Source organism: Helicoverpa armigera, chromosome 26 (assembly GCF_030705265.1).
Source record: "Helicoverpa armigera isolate CAAS_96S chromosome 26, ASM3070526v1, whole genome shotgun sequence".
In the NCBI taxonomy this organism is placed as follows: Eukaryota; Metazoa; Arthropoda; class Insecta; order Lepidoptera; family Noctuidae; genus Helicoverpa; species Helicoverpa armigera.
Window position 1 is genome coordinate 3,164,934 of NC_087145.1, and position 18,474 is coordinate 3,183,407.

The window sequence follows — 18,474 nt, forward strand, 5'->3', positions numbered from 1 at the left end:
CATTATTCACTTCAGAAGCGAGCGATTGTCGAATACCAACGAATCGAACTTAATTTTTCAGAATATTCATTGCGTATCAATTACCGTCTTACCACAAAAACTTTTAAACGTCAGTTTATGCCTTGTCTAAAAAAATGTCAAATTATGACGTTGACATATGGTTCATTTTGCAGCCAAAATTTTATTAGACAAGTGTAAAACAGGGTTTAAAGTTTTTGTAGTAAGGCCCTTATTGTTTTAAGTTTGTTCTTTACACACCAAAATCCTTTTGGAAACGGTGAGGATAAGGATCCTTTTGAAACGGATAAGGACCTCATGATATAAAAAAACACACGGGTCTCTTACGCATTTCATACCAGAAATCAAAGGGATAACGGGAAAAATTACGTACAAAAGCCACAAGTTTGAAATGGTAGTTTAATGTTACTAGGAAAACGAGACGGGCAGTGGTTTCAAGAAAGCAACTATAGCGGTTACTGCTAGGTCAGCCAATTTCTGTAACTTACTATATTATCTGGGTCCGTACCCGTCCGTACTTAAATGTGAGCAAACGTATGGTTCATAATAATTAAGTATAATGACATCATGACTGATTTTTGGCCACGGTGGCTGTTTACTAAAGAGATCAGATGCGCAGGATATATCATAGTGGACCAGTATACTCGCAAACTCAGATGCAACCTCTTTTTCCTGACATATCCGATAGGACAGCCATCCAACACGACCGGGGAGAGATCAGGGTGCTGGACCAACAATTACGTGCTGTCCGATGCACTGATTGATACGAAACACATAGGTAAGTAGCATTGTTTGTCATTTTATCTGTATCATGGGTAAGGCACAGACCTCTCCAGACCTCAGATTTGTGTTATTTTAAGGTCTTTTTTAAGACCATTATTATTGCTGTACATGTTCTGAATTCAACATTAGCATAAAGTGAAATGTGCAAATGCTATTATAATATATAATATGCTGCTAATATATAATATTATAATATGCTGCAATTTAAAACACAAAAGTGAGCCATCTACGTGATTCAAAGAGGAATTAAACCCAGTGCATATCTAACAGGTTTTCAAGCTCTTGGAAATGAATAAGAAAAAATATGATTTTTGGCAAGCGTAGGCGTTCCTAGTCTTTCAATCTTCTTATAAAAACTACAATGTATAGTTTATAGACAAACACTTTTGCAAAATAACATATAATTTGTATTGTAAAGGTACAGATTTCTACTTCAACAAAAAATGGGAAATCCCTAGAATTACAGACAAGCCTACTGACTCAAATATCGTGCTAGTTTTTTTACTGTTTCTAAAAAGAAGTCTGACTGATTTAGAAATGATAAGACTAGGAATTTTTGGTTGAACTAGGAGTGTATACTATACTCAAATAAAGCTGAATTTCTTCATTTTAGAAACGTTTAAAAAAACAAAGATTCACAACGATAGAAGTCGCATTCGAGCACCAAAACGTAACATTTTCGTACAGCTAGCAAGAAAAGGTTTAACATATCTCTCAAAAAGGAATTTTCTACCTCAAAAATCAGACATAAATTGGCATTTACTCAATATTTCCTCGATTCACAAACAAAAAGAGAATACAGCGTATAGTTTCTCGCCGGCAGTTGCACCGGCCCCTTAGCGGACCCGCAGAGTAAGGTCAAATCCATTAGCCGGTGACTCACTGGCATACGGGAATCATGCACCGTCGATGGACCATAGTATACAACTACTACACGGGTCAGTATAATTTGTGTATTTTTTTAAAGTAATTCTATGGTAAACACAATTATAATTAAATGATGGATTAAGTCCAATAAGGTCCCTTTATGTAGGTATGTAAACTCTATTCAAATTCGTTGATCATTTCATACAAACGTTAATTGAATGATGTATCAATAAGTATGACTATTATAAAATAGCAATCATTTTAAGAATCCTTTTTTTCAGTGGCGTAAAACTGAAGACTATTGAGAAATTCTACTATTATTAAATCAACAATAGTGGTTTACTTGAATTCGAATTCCAATAAGGCATAGAAAATGAAGGATTGTTTTTGTTCTATTTGTTTATTCAAAATACTGTATGGTGTCGCGGTTGCATACAATAGTATTGATGGACCGATATAATGGTGAATTTATGGATGCGTAAATTCGCGGTCACTAAAAATGGATTGATTTATTATATCTCTTACGAAATTGGTGAACACCAATCATGCATGAAATGTGGCTGTGAATTGTGATGGGTAGTTCGATGCGAGAATAACCAACCACGTTTCGAAGACGATAAACCTCAAACAGTCCCATCTGTATGAAGAAATACTCTATACTTTTCTGTACTCTTTTCAAAACTTTTAAAACCATTTCTGGAGAGACCTTGTGTTTCATTCATACTTCGAACTGGAGTAAATAAATGTCGATAGATCCATTTTGATGACAGGAATACAAGATGTTGTAAGTACTATCTCACCGAAAATAAAGACAGAATCTTTAGTTATCAGTTAACTTTAGTTCGAAGTATCAACTAGGTTCATTGCAACGATTCTCTTTTTTTCAATTGAAAAAGTGGTAATCACTCAAGTATTCTTGAGCATATCTTCGAGGCATCCAATAGACAATCGCGGCTGCGACTTAACAAGAGTATTATAAGAACATGGAGCGATATTGACGTGTCTTATACCTCGAAGACGGTGACATACATTTCCCATACATATTATGACCATTGATGCGTCAGCCGCATGCAGCCGATCGCAGCCGAGCGCTACAGACGCGTGGCTCGGAAATGTACTCTAAAGCTAGTTACATCAAAATTATGTATTAGTGTCGGATGCAAAGAAATATCCATCCTCCGAGCCTTTTTCCCAAACTATGTTGGGGTCGGCTTCCAGTCTAACCGGATTCAGCTGAGTACCAGTGCTTTACAAGAAGCAAAGAAATAGAAGTTAAGAATCATGTTTGAGGAGACATATGGACACAACCGCGAGTTAAACCTCGGCACGCAAAATTGCAAGTCTCCCTAATTTCGTGTTCGATCCTCATCCTTAAAAATCGCTTTTTTCTAGACATAAGTATCCTTCCATGCCTCCACAAAAATAATAAACAATGTAGGTATGTGACAACACCTACATGCCGGGATTATACCCCGTACGTATCGCTTCCGACCGACAGAAAAAAACACGATGCAAAGTAATATTGGCGACATATTTTGCAATTTTGCCGAGATGGGACTTGTTAAACTTTCTATTAAAACTTATACGAAGAGATCAATGATATAGTGGCTTCTCTGTTAGAAAAGCTTTAAGCCCAATATTGGAGAAGTAAATATGCACATGATGATGAGCATTCTTGTATCAGTTTTCCATGGGGTCATGCTTCTGTCTGGTGATCAAAAACCAAGATATTGCTAACCATAATATTCACCTAGATCACATAGACCAATAAAATTGCATTTACTGTAAAACTACTAACAGCACAAACATAACCAATACAATAAAAGTCCGCCTTCAACAAGTTGATGAGTCATGTAAAAGCTTAACTGGATTCAAGTAAGTAGTCATTATAACTGTTCGGTTCAACTGTGAAGTGAAGTAAGTTAATATAGGAAATACCAGAGCAGACTTTTTAGGGTTCCGTAGCCAAAATGGCAAAAACGGAACCCTTATAGTTTCGTCATGTCCGTCTGTCCGTCTGTCCGTCTGTCCGTCTGTCACAGCCGATTTACTCGGAAACTATAAGTACTACAGTGATGAAATTTGATGGGAATATGTGTTGTATGAACCGCTACAAAAATATGACACTAAATAGTAAAAAAAAGAATTGGGGGTGGGGCCCCCCATACATGTAACTGAGGGATGAAATTTTTTTTTTCGATGTACATACCCGTGTGGGGTATCAATGGAAAGGTCTTTTAAAATGATATAAAGTTTTCTAAAAAACATTTTTCTTAAAGTGAACGGTTTTTGAGATATCAGCTCTCAAAGTCGTAAAAAGTATGTCCCCCCCCCCTCTATTTTTATAACTACGGGGTATAAAATTCTAAAAAAAATAGAGGTGATGCATGCTAATTAACTCTTTCAACGATTTTTGGTTTGATCAAAGTATCTCTTATAGTTTTTGAGATAGGTTGATTTAACTGTAATTTACGGAACCCTTCGTGCACGAGTCCGACTCGCACTTGGCCGGTTTTTTTTGTATAATATATTAAGAAATTCTTGTATGCATCACATGTACGAGACCATAATTTGCAAAATTATATCAGTATGTTTATCCAAGTACAAATAAAACGAATATCAGTGCAATCGATATATCACATAGATATGGGTGATAATGTCAGTGCATGTTGATAACTGCATATTGGGCCATCCTATGGTTGTCTGGCAGAAATCATGAATATCACTGATAAAAAAGGTCATTGTACCATCTTTTTCAGGGTTCTTTGCCCAAAGAGTAAAAACCTAAGACTTCCCTATCATTTATTCTAACTTTTATGAACCGTGATGATTAGACAGTTGATATGTTCACCGATTTTGTTTTTATATTTCCGCAATTACAACAAATACGTAAAGAAAAATTTGTGCATAAAAAATCTTCTCTAGATAATCTTAATCTAGATCTTAATCTAGATAATTATATCGACTATCTAAAACTTGACTCGAACTTTTAGGCACCAAATAAATAAGAGGAAAATAGTTAAACCAAAATGTATTGGTTGATAATTGTAGTAAATTAATTGTTAATTGGGTGCCTAAAAACAATGTGTTAATTAATCGTTCAATTAAGTAGTAAAATCTTATATGTTTTATTTAATGCTATTAATAAAATTCTGATTTTAATTTAAATACTTGTAATGCTGTGGGAAGTCCAAAAACAGTCTACGTCTGGGTTGTAAGTAGATAAGTGGTCAACGCAGACACTGTATTGAACACTAGTAGGAATAGTTGGTAGTAATAAGGTTTGTTATGAATCTACTAAACATTTTAGTAAATGTCAATTTAACAAATTATATTTATTTGCTTGTTTCATAATAACTAGTGCTCCAAAAAGTATCTTTTATCCGGTTGTAAGAAGCTGTGCAAAAACATATTAAAGTCTGTGTGATATATTATTTTTTTGTAAGCTAATTAGTGATTATTGTCAAAATAACCAGGTATTGACATGAACGTGGTTGGATATAGCGAAATAGCGAAAGAGGACAACCAAAGAAACAATGGATGGATTGTGCAAAAAACATATAGCTGGAAAAAGATAAGTTGTGAAATGACGGCAGATTTAAGAGTATGGAAGGAGAAAACATGCCGCACTGATCCGAAATATAATTGGGATAAGAGCAGGAGGATGATGATGACAAGTAACAAGGTATATGATGATCCTAACTCTGGTCATTCTTGGAACATGACATATCATAAATACTAAACCATACGTTTAATTGTTGTTTACATAAAACTAACTAATGCATTATGTATAAATAATAATTGTATTATAAATGGCACGAGGTGGTTGTTGTTTATTATGTTTTTAATTTACAAATACTAATGGGTCTGAATTATTTATGAATGAAAGATTTTATAATTAGGTAAGTATGCATTAGAAATTGCTGTGAAATATGTGAAATTAGAAAATATTCCAACATTGGTATACAACAGATTTGGGTAGTTTCTTATAATTCTAATAAGACATATGTATGGAATATAAAACAGATAATGAAAATGAATATTTGGATATGATACGTTAGGTGGATATGTTACTGGGATAGTATTCTTTTTCTAATTTGTATTAATGAGGCAAAACAAAACAGCCTTTATCTATAAAAAAATATCATAGTATAAAAACAATGTCCATGTGAGAAGCACACTAGAGGTAACAACTACTAGGGTCATGCATACAGGAAGTTTGTATGGTAATTAACAACAGAAACGTTAGTAAACTGTATCTCATGTTCAGTTCATGATCCGACGGGGTGCACCTTTAGGATCTCACGGCGAGTTCGTGGGCGGTCAGATTATAGGCGTGATACTACAAAACAACAAAAAAACACAACACCCATAACTTACAACATCAAAATAATTAATATAGCATCTTACTCACCGTAAATCTCCTTGATTTCGTTGTCGTTGGCTACATTATCACAATGAACGCACAAAATAAATACAATAAAAATGGCTCCTACGGTGTAATGAATATACATCTTAATAACACAATACGCACGTAAGAAGCGTGCGTGAACAGCTTAAACAGTATTTATAAAACACATTTTTACTTCGTTATCGGATAAGAGCGGAAATAATCTCTATAACGAGTCATTTAATTCGTCTAAATTGTACCAATCGAGCTGCCATCGAACAAGACCCCGCCGTCTGTCATTTGTCATGTCAATAAACAAATAATGTTGCCGCATCATTTCATAGGTACTACTACTTGCAAAAAAGCATGTTTGCGTATAAATTATTATGTAGTAATAATTCTTACAATGAAAAATATCAAAAATATTTTCAGGTTTTAGTGATCAAAAGAGATAAAATATTTAGATAGCGTAACAGCATCCAATTCTAAACTGAAAAGACTCATTCAGAGATGAGCAGATTTCGTTTACGAATGCTGCTAATAGCCAGAATTCTAATACTTAGATACAACTTAGGTTTATACCAATGAAAACTATATTAATTAGAATAAGAAATCGTTAAATATTTGGGTCCTTTTATATTGAGACACAGTTTAGCTTAAAACACCAACTGAATTCCTAAAGAATAAATGAGAATCGCCGCTCGTGTGCGATGAAACCGATCCCGCTATGAGAAAGTTTGTGTTCGAGCATTGCGAATTTGCGACCACTCTCGAAATGGCTCTTAGCAGAGGTGTACTTAACAATATTTCCTAACATTCGCGCGATGTTGCTTCCGTCCGACGAAAATGGGCGACCAAATACACAAAAACATTCTGGGGCCCGATTCTCCTAAGTTAATAATGTCAAAATCGAATAGAAATCGAATCGCAATATGATCGGAATAGCAGTTTTAACATATCGGACATTCTGCTACTAATAAAAGACCAATCGTATTCGATTGACATTTAATTGGTGTGCGATTGGTCTGCTATTTTGGTGATTTTGGTCTATACGGTAGTTTGCTGTACAATCTTTTTGCTATCGTAAATCATTTGCAGACAAAATGATTTATTATTGAATGACAGAAAAGGATAAAAACGTTTATTTCAAAGAAAAAATAGCGGAATGCCACATACGATTCAATCGTGATCGAGTCGGTATTGGATCTCAGTCGAATCGAGTTGAACGTGAATCGTATGTCGCTTAAGTAAAATTAGGAGAATCGGGCCCCTGATATCTACTGAATGTCCTATTGCAGGTCAAAATTAAATAACATTAAGTACTGGACAATTTGTATATTAGTTAGGTACCTACCACTAACCACATTCTCGTTGTTTTGGTCAGTTAAAAAAATTATTACGTCATCGTAATTATTTCAGGTTTCGTTCAGTTTTCATTTTCGGGAAATCTTTAAATATTTTTTTTACATAGATATAATATTATTTTTTTATACCATGTTCTGCCTACCCCGTTTCATTAACGAAGGTCTTTGGTATAGCGAAACCATAGACAGATTATAAGTTTTACCTATGGTGTTACCAACAATTAATTTATCCTATTATTTCCGAGCATATTATTGTAGCAAGAGTGGTTCCAGTTATAAGGCAATAAAATGGTTTAATTGAACTTGGCTGCTATAGAAATAATATAGGAACCAAATTGGGGAGCATGCCCGAAACAGTTGCAGGAACAGTGTTTGTGAGTGTAAGTTATGATCAATCACTAGTTTGATGATAAGCATTTTCTGATGCTTAGGAATTTTAGTATTTGAATTTCCCGCTATCCTCTACAAATTATAGAATTTGTTTTTTTTTTTGTATATTTGTAAACATGACGGCTTTGCTTTAAACTGTTAGGTGCAAAGTTATTGTTAAATGAATAAGAAAAAAAAAATATGTCATAAGATGAGTAATTTTTAGCTAATAACAACAAAAACTTTTGAAACGGGTCCTTTTGTGTACTAATGATTTAAAGGGTAAAGTTTCATCATTTGTAAAATGAGGATAATTTAACATTTTGATAACAGAAAAATTATAAGGATAATGTTACAAAAATACTGAGCAGTTGGGTCAGCAAAGTGCGCAGCAGAGTAATTTTATTTAGTTGAGCTGGCAACACTCCCAGTGGGATTGTTTGTTCGGCTTTGGGTGTCAGCCGCTTTGTAGTTTTGCGTGATAATTATAGAATTAATCAGTGCTATCGTTGAATAAGTGAATAGAAAATGGTTTAATAACCGTGCGATGACTTTAATGTCGCGTTTTTGCGCATATTATTTGTAAAAACGAGGTGCTTCCGCCATGACAATGAGTAGCACCGTCGGGAAGTATCCCGCGGCACTTGTTCTATATTTTCTGTGTATGCCGTGTATGGGACTATGGTATCCAATTTTAGGTGAGTAATACACAATTTTAGATTGTTTCAGCGTAGGAACTTAAACATTTCAATATCGAACGTGTGTATCTACTGTTCGGCACATAGAAACATGTAACTGGACAATATTTTTTGTTCCTGTACGCGCATTTTTTTCAATTGATGTGTTTCCTCAAAATTTGCTGCCAGCGGATGCTATTTAGCATGGCAATGAATGTATTCCTGTTTGATATACGTGTATAAATGCTGTTTAGTTACAATATTAAGCTTTTAAACTTAAATTAAGATCCTAATAATCTGGTAATAAACAGTAGTATGGTTGAATGCTGAGCTTTCCATAGTTTTCACGTCTAAAAATGTTCAAAACGAATATTATCCGAGTTTCAACAGGATAAACATTTATATTTAAGTGAAAATATTAAACAATTATTCCTGTTATGATTCATTTCATGATAGTTATTTGTTAGTATCATAAAAAATAATATAGTTAGGTATAGTTAACACATTTTCAATCAGGTTCATGGTCAACATTTTAGATAAAATAAGCTTTTGTTGATGAATCTGCTTGTAAAAAGTTAACAAAGTATTGTGTAACTTAACTTTGTTACTAACTATTGTATGATAACATTAATAAACCTACAATTATACATTGTCTACCTAGCCTTTTCCCAACTATATTGAAGTTGGCTTCCAGTCTAACTATATGCTGCTGAATACCAGTGCTTTACATGGAGCAACTGCCTATCTGACCTCCTCAACTCTGTTACCCGGGTAACCCAATACCTGGTAAAACTGGTTGTTGGACTTACTGGCTTTTGACTACCCGTAACCACTGCCATTCATGTTCAAATTGTAGTTCAAATAAAAACCTAAGTATAAATAATATTTATAACATAGGCAAACTAATAAGGTTTATCTCGGTTTATTCTGATGGATAGCAAAACAGTTAATAATTGAATCATTATTGTCACTAATCTGTTTGGTAACTACAGGAAAAATAAATTATTTTTTATCATTTATCATTTACTGCTAAATGTTTGTTAAATTCTTTTTAAAATTTTTGCTATCAATCTCAAATATTTAATTGAAACATAAATAATTTTATGATCACGTAATAATGTATATCTTGGACACTAATGACTGTGTTTCGGAAGGCACAATAAATTGGTGAATCCCAGCTCACATTGAAACATCTTGGCAGTTGCTATCGTTAGTCAGATGCCAGAAAGTCTGACAACCAGTCCTACTAAGGGCCATCAGGTTACCTGGGTAACTAAGTTGAAAGGTCAGATATATAACATACAGTAAGTTGTTCTATGTAAGCCAATGGTACTCAGCTGTATCCATTTAGTCTGGGCGACGACACTGTCATAGTTGAGAATAGGCTCAGCAGACAAGTTATGATCATTTGATTTTAAAGCCTATTGTAAAATACGTTTGACTTGTCTGTGTGTGTATCAAACAAATTGAAATTAAAGATGACGAAAAAAGAGAGTTTATGTTTAATAAATCCCCTATCTCATTAACCCTTATGTGAGTGACGAATAAAACACCTTTATTAGAGTGACGAGGTACCCGGGTACCTTCATACAGTTTAGACGTAATGTAAACAATCAAGGTCTGTTTTAAAATTACCCTCATTTTGAATATTGTTATTTTAGTTAAGCTAAACAGTTGACGATCGGACAAGCACAAGAAACACTTGAGTCCATTCAATACATTGTGTTAGATCTCTTGGCTAAATTGAAAAATTCAGGACTAAATGTAGCTACGGATAATTTTTTTATATCTTTTCAACTGGTTCATTCCTTGAATTTGTGGAACATGACACCTAGTTGGAACGGTAAAAAAAAATAATAAAAAGTTTCATCCTCCAAATATGCAAGCACACAAGGAGAGGGTGATTTATGCTTCTAACTTCGCCTTTAGCAAAGAAGCAACTGTGAGCTCCTATGTACCCAAAATGAATAAAGCAGTCATAATGTTGTCATCAATGCATATGTCACCAGTTATTGAAAGTGATAAGGAAACTGCCAAGCCAGAAATAATTTTATAATACCTATAACAAAATCAAAAGTGGAGTGGACAATATGGATAAGTTGTTAGCAGAATACACCGTAAAACACAGAACGAATCGGTGGACTTTTTTTACATTATTATTGACATTGCAGCTTTGGCAAATGATATATGCTGCTGCTATAACAATAGCTGCAATAGCTTTGGCAGCACATATCATTTACACGGAACATAACACACAATTTGTCTCGAGTGACAGACGTAGAAAGTTTTTGAAATCATTATGTCTACAACAGTGTGGTAAAAATATAGAAGAAATATCAAAAAAATCCATTGTGACATGAAAATCACATGTAAGATCTGCAATGCAGGTGCTTGAGCAAGAACTTAGGCTTTCGATTCCTTCTGGATCTACAACTTCTATAAGTCGGACCAGACGAGTTACAGTCGTCGGAAGTTGCTACATATGCAGAGAACTCAAACGCAAGCCAAGAAAATCACGAAAAGCTTGCACTAACTGTAAAAAATCAGTTTGTGATGAACATGCAGTAACTCGTCCAACACCTGCTTCGAGAGATGTACCTACAAGTTCTGCATAAACAAAGAATTTGTCATTTTTATGGAAATAAAACATCATAATAATACCATTTTATAAAGAGGTACCCGGGTACCTTGTCACTCCATTGTGACTTTATATTATGTTTTGGTTTCCACAAAACATTGTAAATAGCGGATTGGGTTAAAATATTAAAAAATATATAATTTATGAATAGTTAAGAGCTCTCAGGAAATCACAGCCACCTACGGAGCGTAAAACATACTTTTCTTTAAATTTGAAAATGCTAAAGGTACCCGGGTACCTCGTCACTCACATAAGGGTTAACCTCCCCACTCAGAGATATTTAATGGTTGCTTAAGCTATTCCTTAGTGAAGGATTTGTATGACATTCCATCACTAAGGAGTGACTTAGTAATCATTAAATGTCTCTGAGTGGGGAGGTAAATGTATCTGAACACAATTACTTTTAAGTATATATTGTAAAAAAACTCTCTAGTGTCACATTGTCATGTGAACTACAAACAATAGTTTTCTACACTATGGACACAATAGTGTCCATAGTTGTTGCAATATAAATTGTTTGTTTTGTGGTGAGCCAAACCTATGCTGTCGGAGGAAAAAGGAATATTAACTTAATTTGTCCTTTCTTTCATAATATAATTAAACAGAATATATTAAGAATTAATTGGATAGAATAAAATATATATGTTTTCTTCAGTAAATAAGTTTTTTTTAGTTTACTTGACTGAATCTTGTTTTATGATACTGACTTATGTTTACGCTTTGGCCTGAATATAATAAATGGCTGTTTACGCTTAGCCTCAAATCCTGACCTGCAAGCCTAGGTATTGTGTATTCAACTTCATTTAGTGTAAACAACGTACCTACTCATATTATGCTGTTTACATCATCATAAGATTTAGGTGTAAGTACTGAAACTCCGTTGAAAAATATTTTTTAAATTTTCCCTTCTGCTAGAAGTTAGTAAGATTTTTTTTTTCTAAAATAAAACATTGGTGTCTCTCTTTTGTTATCTATACCTATACATATATACTGAACACACATGTATATTATGTTTCCGCATTTCTAACAATAGTCAAATCCTTTCAGTTATCATCATTCATTCATAGTTTGAAAGAACACTACATATACATAATTCGAGTCAAATAAGAAATCTTATCAGCTTCTGGAAGCTAATAAACGCGTCAATTGTATATGACACTGATAACAGTATTTACTGCTATATCTGTAGTACAATTATGTTTACACTTTCTTTCTCATGGCCAACCAACCAACCAAGTTGAATAGTAATAGTTTACTTACAATCTAAAAATAGTGTTATCATCAGCTCTTTCAAGTACATGTGTACTTGTTAGTACACAAAGTAAATAAAAGCAAATCATCATGCTCCGAGCCTTTTCCCAAACTATGTTGGGGTCGGCTTCCAGTCTAACCGGATTCAGCTGAGTACCAGTGCTTTACAAGAAGCGACTGCCTATCTGACCTCCTCAACCCAGTTACCCGGGCAACCCGATACCCCTTAGTTAGACTGGTGTCAGACTTACTGGCTACTGACTACCCGTAACGACTGCCAAGGATGTTCAACGACAGCCGGGACCTACAGTTTAACGTGCCATCCGAAACACAGTCATTGGCGTCTAAGATATTCTTAAGAAGTACATACAAACTTAGAAAAGTTGCATTGGTACTTGCCTGACCTGGGATCGAACCCGCGCCCTCATACTCGAGAGGTTGGTTCTTTGCCCACTAGGCCACCACGACTTACCTGCAAAAGTAAATAAAAGCAAATGTCGGAAAAAATATATAAGGCAAGAGTTTTTTGACTGGTTGATTAAACACACTATTATTGTCAGGAATTGCTGATTCAATTTGAATAATTTTAGTGTAAGATTAGATGGGGGTATTTTTTATTCGGGTGGATGAAGTATTTTTGGTATCCATTTAGATATAATTTAAATTAATCTATAAACGTATTAAATAAGTGTCTCTGTTTAAATTATTTAATGAAAGCTTTTTAAAATTTTCAAAGAAACTGTTGTGTATCATTGGAAAAAATTGAAATCAATGTTTACAATTTTAGCATGATATTCTTATCTGTATCGCATTAGTAATCTTTCCGATAGATGCGTATAATACATATCCGTTTTGTCAATAACAAACTAGATAATATTCAATCCTAAGCGTTGGTAAACATGAATACTATATCAATATTATTAAGTAATAGTAGGGCTTGAATTTGTATATATTTTTATTTAAAAGCTGTATAGTCGCAAATTACGAAACCGCATTGAGCACGCGTAGTGATTAACGCTCAATCCTTCTCTATGTGAGAGGAGGCCTGTGCCCAGCAGTGGAACGCTAATGATGATGATTTATAAGGCATATTTATAACAGTACCACATAAGTTATTTTAATGCACATTTGATAAAAAAAGATAAAATAGAGATTGGTTAAAATAAAAAAAAAAGCAAGACCCAGTGTTTCCTGAGATAAGCGCATTTAGCCAAACAAAGAATCCCTTTAGCTCTGTTGTATTAGTCATGGTATTGTTAATATGTTTATTTTTATGTACAAATTATTGGATAGCAACAAAATATGCTGGCTGTGAACCTACGAAGTAATTTAATTAATGAAGGATAAATACTTAATATTTGTAAAATTCATACTTAAATAACACTGGGGAAAATGCGCTCTTTATTTTTAGCCTTCATTTAATGAATAATAAATGGAGTACTCAGCCTATAAATTACTTTATTTGAATCGCCCATAGTCTTTTCAATCCAAGAGAGTTGTGTTTACCCAAAAATTTTCAATTGGGATAAATACCTACAAACTGAAGTATTCAATGGCAATTTCTTTCGTATTCACTAACAATAGCGCCCATTTTTCACCAATTTCTTAAAATAATTGTTTAATATAATAATTGAATGTGAGTATTAATATTAAACAATTGTTTTAAAAAGAAAGCTGACGAATTCAGGTCCCAACTTCATCTACAACACAAGCGATGATGATGATGTTCTCCTAGACGATCGCGCAGGACATATTATAGTGCACGAGCATTTGCGCAGACACAGTTGCACTCACTATTCCTTCACTCTCATAGCCCGATGGGACGGCAAACAACACAAGTAGATGAACTTGGGGCCTAAATCCCTAGCCGGCAAAATCAGTGTTCTGTCACGAGCATAATTTACCAAACAAATGAGGAAAAAGTTGTCAGAATGCTCATATAGTTATATTAATTCGATGTTACCTACGGTTTTGCATTCGTCATAACCTATGTTAGTTGGGGTTAGCTGGTTTCCTTATTTCTCTTGTATGCTACACCATTAAAGCCATGTAGGTCTCTCTAGGTGACGGACAAAAGGGTAATGTTTTTAATATAAAGGTAATTTTTACACAACTGCCTTGTTGACCGTAAACCGTATGAATGACTAGGGGAGCATGACTTCATTCATTGATTGAAGCCGTATTTTCAATTTTGTGATGATATAACTGATAGTGACGATTGTGCATACTAAAGGCTTTGGAACTATAGAGTGTTTTAATATCGAACGTATTATTTCATAATGGGCCTGGAACACCGCGCCCTCACCTCGCGTCCTGCGTAAATATTCTGCACATTATTACAATAAATATTTGTATAACACAGAACCTTAAAACAGATACAAAACCAGGCAAGATATAATTTTTATAAAAGAGATTATAGTTTGGATAATATCAAGAAATTTAAGGAATGCATAGGTAATCTGTCATGGTCCGATGCCTACGCGAAGAACGACTTAAATTTAGCATTTAATTCTTTTCACGAATTAGTATGCCTCTTTCATAATCTGTGTTTCCCAAGAATAAAGATAAAAGTGAACCTTAATAGTAAAAGAAAACAGACCTGGATAACAAAAGGTCTAAAACAGTGTTGCAAAACAAAACGGTATTTGCGCTTCAAATATTATAAGAGCAAAAATGTAAGAAATAAAACCAAATACATCAAATACTCAAAGATTTTACAAAAATGTATTTACTCATCAAAAAAGAACGCTAACATCAAATTCATAAACAACAGTGAAAACAAATGTAAAGCTGTATGGAGAGTAATAAAAGATGAGATCATGGACAACACTCATAGGGATAGCATTGAATATATTCAAATTGATAGCAAGGTGATTTCAGATCCCAAAGAAATAGCAACAGTTTTAATCAACACTATATTAATATGGCGCATTCCTCTAGTAATTGTGTAGCACTAAACTGTAGCGAATGTTCAATAGCCCACTCTATGTTTCTTAAACCAGTATCAAAAAATGAAGTTAGAGAGGTGATAATGTCATTAAATAACACAAGTTCTGAAGGCTATGATGAAATTAACACGAAAATTATTAAAGCATGCACTAATGAACTAATTGAAATTTTATCATATTTAATTAATTTATCATTTTCAACTGGCACTTTTCCTGAAGCTCTGAAGCTGTCAATTGTTAAGCCTCTTTATAAAAACGGAGAGAAGTCAGACGTTAATAACTACCGTCCAATAACCTTAATACCTATTATATCGAAAATATTTGAAAAATGTATGTATAAAAGATTAATAGAATTCTGTAATAAATTTAATATTATAAAGAAGGAACAGTTTGGCTTTCAAAAAAATAAATCCACAACGTTAGCGATTTACAATGTAATAAAAATAATATTAACGAATATTAATCATAATCATTACACGACAGGACTGTTCTTTGATTTATCTAAGGCCTTCGATCTAGTTTCTCATGACTTATTGCTGCAGAAATTGGAATCAATTGGCATAAGAGGCATTTCACTTCAATGGATATCGTCTTATCTAAATAATAGACGACAATGTGTGGCCATTACAAGAATGGATAATAATAATGATCTGACATTACACTATTCTGAAATCAGTTATAATAAATATGGCGTCCCACAGGGAAGTGTTTTAGGCCCTATTCTATTCCTATTATATATAAATTCGATAATTGACATAACTAATCATAAATGTATTTTATTCGCCGATGACATATCTATTATTGTGACATCTGATAAAAGAAACAATACAATTGCCGACCACGAAACTGAAATTAATAACGTAGTTGAGAGTTTAATTGAATGGCTAAAACAAAATAACCTATCTATTAATTTAAAGAAGTCCGTTTATATACAATTTAATAAATCAAATGCGAAATCTAATATTAAAATGAATATACATAGATTACACGAGGTAACACAAACGAAATTTCTTGGTGTAATTTTGGATCAAGACATCAACTGGAAAGCACATGTTGATACAGTTTCCAAAAGAATTAATAAGTTTGTATATGCACTAAAACAGATCAAAAACGTAACGAACATTAAAACGTCAATTACTGCGTATCATGCATATGTGGAATCGGTGCTACGTTATGGCTTAATTATATGGGGTAATAGCACTGATCAAAATAGAGCGTTTGTCGCTCAAAAAAAATGCATTAGAGCAATATATGGGCTTCAACCTGACGACTCTTGTAGGCCGATATTTAAAAAACTTGATTTGTTACCGTTGCCGTCCCTTTATATTTTAGAAATTTGTTTGTTTGTCCGAAGACATATAGAGCTGTTCACTAGAGCCAGCGATATTCATTCTCGAAGCCGTCGCGACCCTTACAGGCTCACATTAGATGTTTTGCCAAGACTTGCAAAATACAATAAAAATTGCATGTTTATGTGTGTCCGCGTGTATAATAAAATTCCAAATGAATTCAAGATGTTAAATATAAGATTATTCAAAATCAAATTATATAAATGGTTGTCTACTAATAGCTTTTACAGTGTCAAGGAATTCCTAGAGCATAAGATTAGATAACTTATTATTGTATTGTTATGCATGTAAAATTTGCACGCTTATGTATTGAGCAAAACATGTATGTTCAATTATATTTTAACTTACCATCTTGTATACCATGTTTTATGCAAATAAATGATATTCTATTCTATTCTATTCTATAAAAAAGACGTCAAGATCTTGATCTTGAAGATCTTGGGAGGACATGATATGCGGGGCAATAATAATCAGCATGATATGAAAATCATCCTATACCCGTCAATTTGGCTCACACTTAACAATTTTTGGGATACCTAAAGGGTAAAACATAACTTTGTTACTAAGACTATCTGTACGACCTTCTGTCTCCCATCAGTCTGTATCTCATGAACCATGATAGTATATGGATCCAATTTTTTGGATAGCCCCAACGTTTTCGTAGGCTTTACAACTCTCTGTAGGTCTTGGCCCGGGTCCTCTCCAGTTGGTAAACTTACCCAACTTTCTTAGGTCTTCTTTGAACGGTCAACGTTTCTACATATAGACCAATCTCAGTCCAAAAATTAATTCCCATAATTTGTTACAGCTCAAGATGAGATGAGGTTGAATGTAGAGATTTTGCAAGTTAAGGGAGAGTTGGGTGGCACGTCCAATATCACCTGTTCTGTCACCCCTGACACTGCGCAGATCGAATGGATTTTCAATGGAAAGCCGCTGAACATGTCATCCAGGTAATTGCTAAAATCTATATTGAATATTATCAGGACTAATATTAAGGGGAGATAGTATCTTCTACAAATAGAGATAGTAAATACAGCCGCAGCCGGTTGCACTCAACATGGATCGATTAATCTTTAGTCCTTTTCTATTTTTTGTTGTATAGGTGATATACCACTAATAATACGTCTTGTCAACTGTGTTGTGTATCTAATAGGTGTTCATCATCAAACCCCTGCCCGTGTCCCAATTTATTATTTGGGCCCTGAGCTGCATGTCTTCTTCCATACTTGTTCAAGTAATCGTGTATCTAGTGAAAATACATACATTCTTTAGGAAGATAACTAACAAAACTTAATATCAACAGAATAAACCAGACGATCAGCAGGGGAGACACTTCATTAGCGATGTCCAATATATCAACTTTGTCCATACTCAATACTACAACGGAAGACGCTGGCAATTACACTTGTCTTGGCAAAGTTGATAACACCAGCGACAGCCAAGTCACCATCCTTGATCTTAGTTTTCCTGCTAAACTGGTGAACATAACCAATAGCCCGGTTTTGGAAAACATCACAAATCATGCTAGCGTCACCCTCGAGTGTATCTTCGAAGGTTAGTCTTGTTTCTTATACTGTAATGTCGTAAATTCTTGTATTGCATGGAGAAAAAAAGAACTAGCGGAGGTGCCATAACGGAAAATCTCCTAAGAATGTAGCGCGCCAAAATGCAGGTGAGCGGGGGATGAGGAATGTTACAGTCTTCGCCTTATTTGAATCCAGTCATTTTCCGTATACCAAAACATGTTGGCAAATGTCTCAAAAAAACCCGAACGCCTCGTTAGTTCACTCGTAACTGATCGTTTTGGTCTTGCCAGA

The 18,474-nt window shown here is 34.1% G+C and overlaps 2 protein-coding genes across 5 annotated transcripts in view; one reads left to right on the forward strand and one right to left on the reverse strand.

The window, feature by feature from the left end:
- LOC110373906 (uncharacterized) overlaps positions 1-6,376 on the reverse strand; it is a 32,758-nt gene extending 26,382 nt beyond the window's left edge. Inside the window, exon 1 of the mRNA XM_064041730.1 lies at positions 6,083-6,376. Within this exon, the coding sequence (XP_063897800.1) occupies positions 6,083-6,182 (100 nt within the window). The 5' untranslated portion in view covers positions 6,183-6,376. The remainder of the gene's footprint in view (positions 1-6,082) is intronic.
- A 1,813-nt stretch (positions 6,377-8,189) lies between these two features.
- LOC110373898 (tyrosine-protein phosphatase 69D) overlaps positions 8,190-18,474 on the forward strand; it is a 30,402-nt gene continuing 20,117 nt past the window's right edge. For all 4 annotated transcript variants that reach the window (XM_064041868.1, XM_064041869.1, XM_064041871.1 and 1 more), the window contains exons 1-3: positions 8,190-8,489; positions 17,463-17,607; positions 17,961-18,211. In XM_064041868.1, the coding sequence (XP_063897938.1) occupies positions 8,396-8,489; positions 17,463-17,607; positions 17,961-18,211 (490 nt within the window). In that variant the 5' untranslated portion in view covers positions 8,190-8,395. The remainder of the gene's footprint in view (positions 8,490-17,462; positions 17,608-17,960; positions 18,212-18,474) is intronic.